We start from the raw sequence: 11149 nt of genomic DNA, 5'->3' as shown, positions 1-11149 counted from the left end.
TATTAATAGTATTTGCTATAAACTTGGTCAAACTTGAGCTACTTTGATCCGCAGGGATCCTATAATTATATTCTTTTGTGGACGGAGGGAGTAGTTCGTTCGTCATCATGTCAACCCTTTTCTTTTCTGACGCTGACTGGATTGGCCAGACCTTATCAGCACATGGATTGTACTCGTACCTGTTCCCTTCGCTCTTTTCTGCCATGACACGATATTTGACAGATCGTATGTTCTGATGATTCAGACTTCCGGTCCCAAAAAGAATGTGATTCTTGGTTTTCGATTAGTCGAACAATTTTGGGTTTGACTAAATCTATAACAAAATACTACTAATATTTATGATATTGAACAGTATTATTAAGTTAATCATGAAGTATATTTTCTTCTTTTTTTTGAACGCAAATCATGAGTATATTTTCATAGTAAACCTATTTGGAGGCACAAATATTAATAATATTTTCTGTGCTAATATAGCTCGTGCATCAAAAATCATGTTCTTTTCTCTGTTTTACCAACTAACACCTTCTCAGACCCCGCACAGAGCGAGAGCTCGCTGCACTGGGTACGCCCTTTTTTCTCTGCTTTACCAGATTAAATACAATTAGTGTGCTTTATGTCTGACCAGTTCACATTTATTCTGCTACTACCCAGCTTCAAAGATAATTTGCTTGGCAATTTGTTACAAAGAAGCTGCATAACGCCCTGTGAATTTCAAATTTATCATAAGTTTAGTCATGAATTTTTGTTTTGCTGGTGAAGCTTACTTTTTTCTGTAACTTACATCTTGACTCCTGATGATGAAATGCACATGCGCTGCTTCAGAGGATATTTAGTTGCCTACGTAGCAGAGTGAACACAAACTTTCATCACATGCCCCTGATTCAAAGTTGACTGAGAAAATTCTATTGTTTGCATCATCTTTACACCCCCCCCCCCCCCCCCCCTCCCCCCAAAGAAAAAGCTCTAATATTAAGCTGGGCTGGGATGCTGTCGTCCTGGTATGTTGCCAGAACTCAGAACTCATTTTCCAGATTAATATTTGTGTATTACTGTATTTCCACATTGTAATGTTCCTTTTCCTGAAAACATCAGCGGGATGCATAAATGATGTTTCAGTCGCATAACAAATGATCAGCTCACATGCAAATGTCGCATGAGTAATCAAGTTATAACTTTTCTTCTCAATCTTTGATTGCTGGCCGCAGAAGTACTGGAACTTGCATCTTCTGCTCTTTCTCTCGTTGCCACGCATGCCATCTCGTTGAGGATACGAAAAGTTCAGCTTTAGGCTGATCAGTCATGATTGCCTAATGACTTTCTACATTTACACTACAGCTAAAGCAACAATAAGCTGCAAAAGTTAGCATGATGGACCTCAACTCATTCTCAAATCATTTGTTTTCCGTTCTGCATGGAGTAAGCCATTCATGTGCATAGGCGTGAGCATGTGCTGTTGGGTAAATTACACACTGATGTTACGGAGACATGTCTCTCTCTTTTTTTTCTGTAATAATATGCATGTGTTTGTGTGAAGGTGAGACCTACATCTTGAGATGAATGAAGTGACAAATTTTTCCAGAATTGACACCTCTGGGCTCTGGCATCTAATATGAGAAGATACTTCCTCTGATTGTAAATGTTGACCATTTTAAGATTTTAGTTGGTCAAACTTATCTAATCTGGCCTATTGATGCACTCCCTCCATCCCTAAATTATAAGTCATTCCAAGAATCTTGTAGAGTCAAAGCATCTTAAGTTTAACCAAATTTATATGATAAGATAATAACATTTATGATGCTAACTAAGTATCATTAGATTCTTCATCAATTATATTTTCATAATATACCTATTTGATGTAAAAAATCTTTATAATTCTCTCTATAATTTTGATCAAAGTTGAGATGCTTTGACTCTTCAAGACTATAATTTGGAATGGAGGGAGTACAAAAGATTTAGATTGTGAACTCACAGTTAACATCACTCAATCGTTGTGAAAAAAATCCTTTCACTAGATATAACTAATACTATTTAAAATTGTAAGTCCAAAGTGTCATATTGGTGCCACGAACCTCCATAGGTACTTCAATAGCCATGATCGAGGTTGCGACCCACCTTTAGGGATTGTGATAGAAAATTAGTTTATTTTCTACTGATCGAGTTTAATCAGTTTATCGAACAATGCCCTAATGGGATCTAAACCTTTGTGGTTGGTCAGAGTTGCTTGTTTCCTTCTAGGTGTTGTTTCTCAGCACTGATTGAGTTTATTGTCTAGTTGTTACTTTGGTCATGAAGGTTATTTTTTGGTTGTAAGGTCATGTAAGTTTATTGGATGAGCCTCCTTTGCATTTGAGTCGCAGGCAGGTGGGCTTGATCTGTAGAGGGACAAACTGGGACCAGTTCCAAGTTCATTGTACTTATTATTACTTAAAAAAAAGAGTCCATTGTATTTGGCTCTTCTCTCTTATTCTTAGTGCAATCAAGTGTAGATTTCTAGTGTGTTTGGGAAAAAGTATCAGATGCCAAGTGAATGTCCTAACAGACTTACATTTTGGTTAGAACTAGAAAGATACCTCATGCGTTACTACACAACTTTCTTATAACTAAAACTGTTGCATAATGAGTTAGACCTACACGTTCCTCCATAAGTTCTTATCAAAATTAGGCAAGATAATGAAGGAATCCAATAAAAAGGCTAATAGAATTAGATAAAATTATAAGATGATAGAACAACAAAACAAATAGCAATATATGAATAACTCATATATTTCTTATACACTACTGAAAATAATAATTGTACTTAACAGAGATGACGTGAATAGCTTACTTTGAGTGATTGAAAGTCAGTAGAGTTGACATATAGCATTGAGTGATTGAAAGTCAGTAGAGTTGACATATAGCATTTAATAGGAGATGACGTGAATTGTTTACATATATTCAAATAGAGCTAATATGGTTTACCTCTATAAGACAGAGATATACATAGATCTTAGGGCAGTACCAATGCTAAAAATTACGTGTAGTTTTTATACCTATTATTTTTCATAGACATTATATATAAAAAATGTGGTCGCAATGAATAGTTTCTACAGAATAATTTTTTATTCAGTCACATATATTCTCTCTCCATTCTTTACCAATCACATCCCCTCATGTCTTGGTTCTCGTATAGACATGATTTCTAACTTAGACCCTGTTTGGATCCCATGACAAAACTTTAGCCCTGCACTTTTAGCCTTTTTTTTTTGCCATGGGGATCAAACAGGGGGACTAAAAGTGAGCGAATGGCTAAAAACTAGGCTAAAATCTTGTGCTTCCAAAGGCCCCCGTTGGCTTCGCTAAAAAAACAAGCCGGAACATGTTGTGAGAAAAAAATATTGTTCCGGCTGAAAAAAACAAGCTAAAAAGTATGGATTATAAGATAAGCGAACAGAGCCAAAGAGGCCCTAAACTGGGCTAAACTCCCTCGGAGCGGGCGCTGGACGCCCCATACCCCTTGCTGCTCGCATGCATGGTTGTGCATGGATAATTAAATGAGGGTAAATCAGTCATTATAGATTAGAGGACTAAAGTTTAGCCCATGGATCCAAACAGCCCAGCAGGATTAAATTTTAGGGGCTAAACTTTAGTCCTTGGATTAGGCGATCCAAACACAATCTTAGACCCGGTTTCTATGATTTTTGCTCTCTCTTTAATAATTACTCCCTCCGTCCTAAAATATCTGTCGCTTTCGCTTCCCGAGAAACAACTTTGATAAAATATATATTACAAAATATTAATATTTATGGTACATAATTAGTATTATTGGAAAGATCTTTGAATCTAGTTTTTTAATAAATTTATTTGGAGATATAAATGTTGTACGTATTTTCTACAAATCGAGTTAAACTTGTGGCATGAAAACCAGAAACAACGATTAATATGGGACAGAGGGAGTACCTTACCCTATCAGTAAAACGCTTAGGTGACGGTACCATGAATGTTCATAGAAATTACGGTTTCTGCACCGAGAGTACCAGCACCCTACTACGTCCAGTCTTTCGACCAACTTTCGACCCGACCTATAGAGAATGATTAAGCGTGCTATGTTCCCTGTGGGACAGAGTGGCAGTAGCGTCGACTCCATGTGCACGGGGAATCAACAGAACCTGGAGGCAGATACTCGACAGGAGACCGTGTCGATGCATGCGTAGTTGGATTCATTGCTCAGGTTTGACTCCGGATGTCTCGTGCTTGATGTGTTTTCGTTCTTGATACAGGCTGCCTGCCTGACAAAGCGACAACTGACAAGGGACATGGTTCAGGTTCATGAACGAAGCCAGAGATTCGATCCACCGCAAGTCCGCGAGTAGGTTAGCCGAGGATATCTCGTTTGCGCCAAAAGCCTTCTTCGGGCCGCCCAAATGCTGAGATTTCTTTCCTATTTTCTGAGTTTTTTGGCATCAAATATGGAGTGCGGAAATTTTATAGTAATCAGTTTACTTTTTTATAGCAAAGATATAAGCAACAGGAAAGTGGGACACAAGAATTTTCACAGGGATCATACATTAATTTTAAAGGAACCAGTTTATTTTTATAGAAAAAGCGCTTGAAACATCGAGACGTCATACTGGGATTCCAGCCCCGAATTTGGCAGGGAAAGTTTCAGCTGCGCAAATCCTGTAGATCATGCAATAGACGACTAGTCACTACTCTACTCAAAGCAGAGGCGTTGCAAAACCGATGGTACAGTGCAGGTGCCTGATCATGACAGAATCCCAAATTTCTTCAACCAGAAAATTTTGGTAGAGAACACTGATGAATTTCCGCCAAAATGACCCAAATGCTACGTGTACAAGAAATGCTGATCTTGTTTAGAAGCCCAGAGGTGGCGGAGCCATTTTGGACGGCAAAGCCTTCTCCCAGTTTGTCACAAACTTGGCACAAATTATAATAAAACTGCCATTCAAGTCTCCCAGTTTGTCACAAACTTGGCACAAATTATAATAAAACTGCCATTCAAGACGTTTCTCAAAACAGCTTTAGCTCCACAAGAGAGCCAACGCTGGAGCCTTATATATTGAGATAAGAGGAGCTAGAGCATTACCAAATTGGCCCTTCCTCAAGTACTGAACTACATACAATACAGGAAAGGACCACAATGAACTCTGCCACATCATTCAGCACAAAGCTATTTACATTGCTATATTGTCTGACACGCAGCCAACACTGTTGCAGTATCTGCTTCAAGTGGTAAAGTGAAAAAGAAAAAACTCACTTGGTAGCCAACTCTCAACCTATTTCCTGGTCTAATTCAGGATGACACACATGGTACATAAGACCGCAGCACAGTACCAAACAAAATGATTACAGTCACCATGACTATGGATGAATAGAAAAATACCAAAAGAAAACATATTAAAAATGTTTAGTTGAAAATTGTAAGCTGAACACTAGAGTCTGTAGCAGTTCTTATCAAATGAACACACCAAGATAACAGCCCTTGTCGCAGCTCACAAATGCTGCCTTCAACACATTTCACTTGTAACCTTTTGTGATGATTTTTGCTTTTCTTTTCCTTTTTGTTTCTCTTTATTTATCCATGCCATTCTGCACACAGGATCCCAGAGAGAGAAGTAGAGTACTGAGGGAAGAGAGCATCGACTTACAGGTAAGTTTTGAGTAGGAAACATAGGAGCAGTAGGTTTTCACCAAGTAGGCATTTGCTTTCTCCATTGTTTCCACCACAAAACTAGATATAGATAAAACCATCAAAACATCCATTTTGGAGAAGACTGGACAGTGCTCCTTCGAGGCTTTGTGGGCTGCTGCTGTTCCATGGAGTTCCTCTTCTTCATGGCTGAGGAGACTGTTGGGCTTAAGTAGTCATGACTCCTCTGCGGCAGAGCCGTGTTCTGTGAGTGTGTCTTCCGCACAGGGATCAGTGTATGCTGCTTTCGCAAGGTTCCATTCTGCATTGATGAGGTCCTTGGAGAGATCCACCTGCTGTAGGTGACACAACTCTGGCTCCTCCCCACATGTTTCTCCCTGGGGCTTGGAATGTTCCTGCTTTCCATAGTTTCAGCTGAGTACATTGTTTCCTCCTCGCTGCTGTACTGGTCTTGACCTCCATACTCCAGTATCTCAGCAGGTGACGAGCTCGACTGTCCCTCGCTGCTACAATCCATATGCCGAAGAGCTACTGGAGGGTCCCTACACTCAGCCTCACTATTACGGTGCCATATCAGCCCTGATGGGAAGCCATTGTCTTTCGACCTATTTTTTGGCTTGGATGTTTCAACATTGTTCTCATCAGAAAGCATTTGCTTCAGAGGCAGTGGTAGATAGATAGTCTTTGGAACCCTGGGTGGAAAGTTGATGTCCAAGAGTTGAATTGGTGCAGCAGCGTTCTTCTGATCCTGACAAGAACTTCGCCTTGGTGATTCATATATTTCTGGAGTCGCAATACCCTGCTCACTGCTTGTGCGCAGATCAACTATAGGATTTGCTTCATGTGAAATCCTTGCAGTGGCTGTGCTTCCTGATGCCTGCAGATGTTTAGGCTTTGAACAAACGGATGCATCATCATTATCATCGTCAGGCTTGAACACATGACGACGAGTGAACGAGGTGCTTGAGTGATCACTCCTGCTGGACATCAGCCGAACAAGGGGTAACTTTGGCTTGCTAACCTCGTCCAAGCTGCCCTGCCAGTGCTGATACAACCAATCGCAAACTACAGATATGGGAATCCCAAATTGCATTGGGTGATCCTTCTTCCATGAATGTGATGAGGATGAGGATGCCGAGGACGATCTTGCAGTGGGAGAAGAGGCCAGCTTCATTGGATCACAGATCATGAAAGCTAGGTTCCCTTGGGCATCAAAACCAGCAGACCCAGGGCACCATGTTACCCCATCAGCTGAGAATTTTATGAGGTTGTCTGTGCCAATAACTACCTTCCCCTCACCAATCACCAGTTCTTTTTTCCCTGTATGTCCGAGCAGGTACACAGCACTTCCATGATCTAGGCTTGGTTTGCAGCTTGTTTTCAAATAGTGAGGTTGCTGACCCTGTTGGGTCGAGTCACCCTCTGTATAATCAAGACCAACTATTGTAAGATCAAGAATCGAGCTGGTGATGAAAAATCTGCACATAAAACAATCATTTCAGAGAGACCGTAACACTGGACTCAGAATCAACAAATATCAAGAAGGCTGAAGAATTCATCGAAGTAAAAAACAAAAACAATAATAGTATAATATAAATAGCAATCATAATGTGCTACTACTTTTCAGATAATTTTATGACTGAGCAGCAAAGTTCATCTGAGATGACATAAAATGGGAAAATCAGGGCACTTTGAACTTTTACCCAGGATTGCTACTACTTTTTTCATCATGAATCATGAACCACTTTATTGCCTGTGGGTGTCATAACTCATAAAAGCCTTTGCAAGGGGGAAAAAAAACTTTAGGCCAGTACTGCATTCAGGAAAAAAAAACAAGAAAGATGTACGCAACCTTCTCCAAACTACCAACGCCGATTCCCACAACCAAAAGGCACCATTTACAGTGCCCAGCTTGTGAGCACCTGCTTGGGTTGTATTGTAACTCATGCCACCATCATTGCATCAACTATTGCTACTGCTAACTACCCAACAGAAACCCCACAATTGAGAAGCCATTCCCTTTCATAATCAGCGACATTACGGCACATCATGAGCCCCAGCAACAGCTCGCCCACCACCACCGACAAATCCGACGAATGCGGAATGCCATCGCGTGGGGCCCCGCTCGGCAGCGACCGGTCATGCCTGCTCGGCCGCAGGCAGATCTCAGGCTAATTACACTGCAATCACTGTAAAAACCCCATAGCCAGAGTCCCCCACGCTCCCACGAACGCGCAAGCAGGAACAGGGGAAAAAGAGCGCGGTGATCCGGACGGGAGCAGGAACTAGCATTGGTGTTGTTATATTACCTGTGCGGTTCGAGCCGCGCGACGAGGTGGCCGTGCCCGAGCAGCGCGTCGGCGTCCTCCGCGGCGGCCGCGGAGGGCAGGTTGCCGTGCGTGGTGAGCAGCAGGTTCCGGTGGATCAGGAGCCCGCTGCCGTGATGCCCCTGCGCACGGACCGCCGCCAGCGCGGAGGCCCTGGCGGAGAAGATCGCCGCCTTGACCCGCTCCAACCTACCCCCGTCGTCGCCGCCTCCGCCGGAGCAGAAGCACCACCCCGCGCCCTCCCTCCACACCCCCATTAGCCTCCTCCACGCTAGCTCCCTCCCGCGCTCCCTCCGAGCCGAGCGGCTAGCTAGCAACCGTTACAGCGGCGGCCGCGCTACTCGTCGCGGCATTCCTCCGAGGCGGAGGTGCGGGTGGGTATCCTCCGGCCGTGTCCGTCCGCCTCGGCACGGCGGCTTCCACTGGCCGTTCTGTTTCGTTTTCTTCTCCATCGGGAGTGAGGCTGTTCGTATTAAAGCTGCTGACCGCACTGACACCTCCTGCGGCGGAGATCAGCCACTCCTCGTAGACGACTCAGAACCACATGACGTCTGGGGCCCTCGTAGTTGGGTCCCACGTGTAGGTGAGCGTTTGATGTGAAGGTTTGGCAGAGCGGAGGTGGCATCAGTGGGCCCTTAATTAGGGAGTGCCCCAGCGAGCTGTGGTTTCGTTTTCGGGTGGGAAGTAGGGGGGAGAGCCCCTTCTCCGCTCCGCGCACCGACAGGTTGTAACGGCGCGTGACCGTGACAGGTGGGACCACGTGCGGCTCACCGCGGCGCTGAGCGGTGGGGCCGTGGACGGGTGCGTGTCCGTCTCCGGTCACGCGATCAGTCGCGTCTGCGCCTCTCGGCGTAACATGCCAGTAATGATAACACCATGACATTGTCAGTTAGGGCTCTTTCTTTGGCAGATTAAATTAATGGTTCTGCTTATATGATCCCTCATGAATGCAGGTATACTTAGACAGTCTGTTTGGTTTTAGTTAAGGTTTATTAGTTATGGTATAATATTTTTCTCTCACAACGAACTAATACCGATCGGACTTATCAGTCCAGAAACCAACCAGTGAACAGGCTGAGAATTAAAATTTGATTACAAACACAAGTGTTCAGTTGTACAACGAGATGATTTTAGTTGCACGAAATAATTTGTGCCCTGTTCGCTTGGCTAATAAGCCATGACTGAAAGTATTGTTGACTGATTTGTTGTGAGAGAAAAATAGTATTCGTTAACTGAAAAAATACGACTTATAAGCCAATCGAACGTGGCGTTGAAATGAATGTCGTATCTAATCGAGCTTGGAGTCTGCATGGGTTGATCTGTTGATGCCATTACCCATTGCCGTCCACTCTCGATATCGACGATGGTTTTGTAGGACGATTTTGCAGCGGCAGAGCGCACGAAGGGACAGATGCACCGAGAGTGTCTCCAAAATGTGACCCTTAAGGCAGGTCTTACGAATGAAATAAAATATGAATAAAACACATATTCTCAATAGAGAGTTCACTCTATGATATTATTGGCATTTAATTTTATAACTTATAAAGAGTTGGTAATCATGCCATAAAAAATGTCGGGTCTCTCTCTTAAATATGTTGTCATGTCATAAAAATGCCTACATTATGTAGCAATCTATTTAATGCAAATGAAACTCACATGAAACTACCACTGAGACTGATCTAAGAGCACATAAATCCAAAATGAGTCTCCGACAATACTGTATCGGCCTCCGACAGAGTAATCCAGGAGCCATTTTTGGTGTCAGGAGAGGCACAACCTAAATTTGAGTATCATTTCTCGTAGAGACCAATTTTCTCTTTTGAGTCTTGTTGTTGGAGAAGACAAAAATAGGTATTAAACCTTTTGTCTATAGTACTACCTAAATATGAAATGGGTCTTGTATTTTAGGTGATTTTGTCGGAGATAATCTGACACCAGCAAAGCTAGGGCCTTGTTTAGATTACCCCAAAATTCCAAGTTTTTTCACTCTCTCTCCATCACATCAATTTTTAGCCACTTGCATGGAGCATTAAATGTAGGTAAAAAAAAAACTAATTGCACAGTTTAGTTGGAAATCACGAGATGAATCTTTTGAACTTAGTTGGTCCACGATTGGACAATATTTACCAAATAAGACGAAAGTGCTACTATTCATCGGGTTGAAATTTTTCTCAATCTAAACAAGGCCTAGATTCGGTGCCTGCAGGCAGCATTCAACGCCTTGTGTGACACCGTACATCTCTTCTGCCCCGTAAAAGACGTAGCCATTCACTGTTTAACACGCTCAGCTTATTATCTGGCCGCCCGCGGTTGCATTCAAGGTTGTCAACTGCAAGCCAGTGACAGAAAATTTCTTGACGCCCGCTGTTCGGCTGTTGTAGACAGGTTGCGCAGCGACATTGCACACAGTGACCATCGCGTGCATGCAACGGTGCAACTGGAAGAGAAAAATAATCTGAAGTGCCTCGCGAATTGCAGCGGAGCATACCAATGTACGTATCTACTATACTACTACTATCTAAGCAAGTGGGCTACAGTGTACCCGTTTAAGATGGGAGACGCATCCGAGGCAATGCATTTACAAAGTCACAGGCCGTATAGCACGTACGTACGTAAGTACTTGGTGTCGAAAGAATCCCTCCCGTGGGAAGTGGTTCAGTGAACAAAATCTAGGCCAAAAGAACATTTTAAATTGGAGGGTTGAGAATTTTGGGAATGAGAAAGACTGATGACTAATCTCAGGGGCGGATCTAGAGGGGGTTGTCGGGGCTATAGCCTTACAGTGAGTCTGATTTTTTTATTTCACTACGGTTACTTAACCTCAAATTACTATTAATTTCTAGCTCTAACTCTAAATCTTTATTATTTAACCCTTTTTTTCATCTGCATCCGCCACTGACTATTCTAGATGATATTTCTGTACAATCTAATGGTTTAGAGGATACTGTCGACACAGAATTTTCGTCTCCGTGCCGAGGACACGCGTAGCAAGTCGGAAGGGTCCGCTCGATGGAGTAGATCCGTCTGGCTTCAGCGCAAGGGTGGTCGATCCTGCGCAATCCTCCCGAGACATGCCAGTCAATTTGACCCTGCAATTGACAAGGAGAGAAAGCTTATCAGTAATTAAGGGCGGAACGTGCCGGTGTTGCCAGACAGTCCCGAATGTGCGGCTCTT

General features: G+C 42.9%; 1 protein-coding gene across 1 annotated transcript; it reads right to left on the bottom strand.

Moving 5' to 3' along the window:
• Positions 1-4984: 4984 nt before the first annotated feature.
• Positions 4985-8439, bottom strand: LOC136453909 (uncharacterized). Its single transcript, XM_066454463.1, has 2 exons — positions 7957-8439; positions 4985-7125 (listed from the first exon to the last, which is right to left on the bottom strand). The coding sequence occupies exons 1-2, from the start codon at positions 8229-8231 to the stop codon at positions 5748-5750; spliced, it is 1653 nt and encodes a 550-aa protein (XP_066310560.1). The 5' UTR covers positions 8232-8439; the 3' UTR covers positions 4985-5747.
• Between the last annotated feature and the right edge of the window lie 2710 nt (positions 8440-11149).

The sequence above is a fragment of the Miscanthus floridulus genome, chromosome 5 (assembly GCF_019320115.1).
Source record: "Miscanthus floridulus cultivar M001 chromosome 5, ASM1932011v1, whole genome shotgun sequence".
Taxonomy (NCBI): Eukaryota; Viridiplantae; Streptophyta; class Magnoliopsida; order Poales; family Poaceae; genus Miscanthus; species Miscanthus floridulus.
Note: the sequence above shows the minus strand (reverse complement) of the source record. Positions and strands in the feature narration are given on the sequence as shown.

What these genes read in the sequence shown, in the direction of transcription:
- LOC136453909 (XM_066454463.1), bottom strand. Translation starts at nt 8,231, where the DNA reads ATGGGGGTGTGGAGGGAGGGCGCGGGGTGGTGCTTCTGCTCCGGCGGA. An exon ending in GCGCGGCTCGAACCGCACAG is followed by an intron (nt 7,126 to 7,956) that starts GTAATATAACAA and finishes TTTTATGTGCAG; the next exon opens with ATTTTTCATCACCAGCTCGA.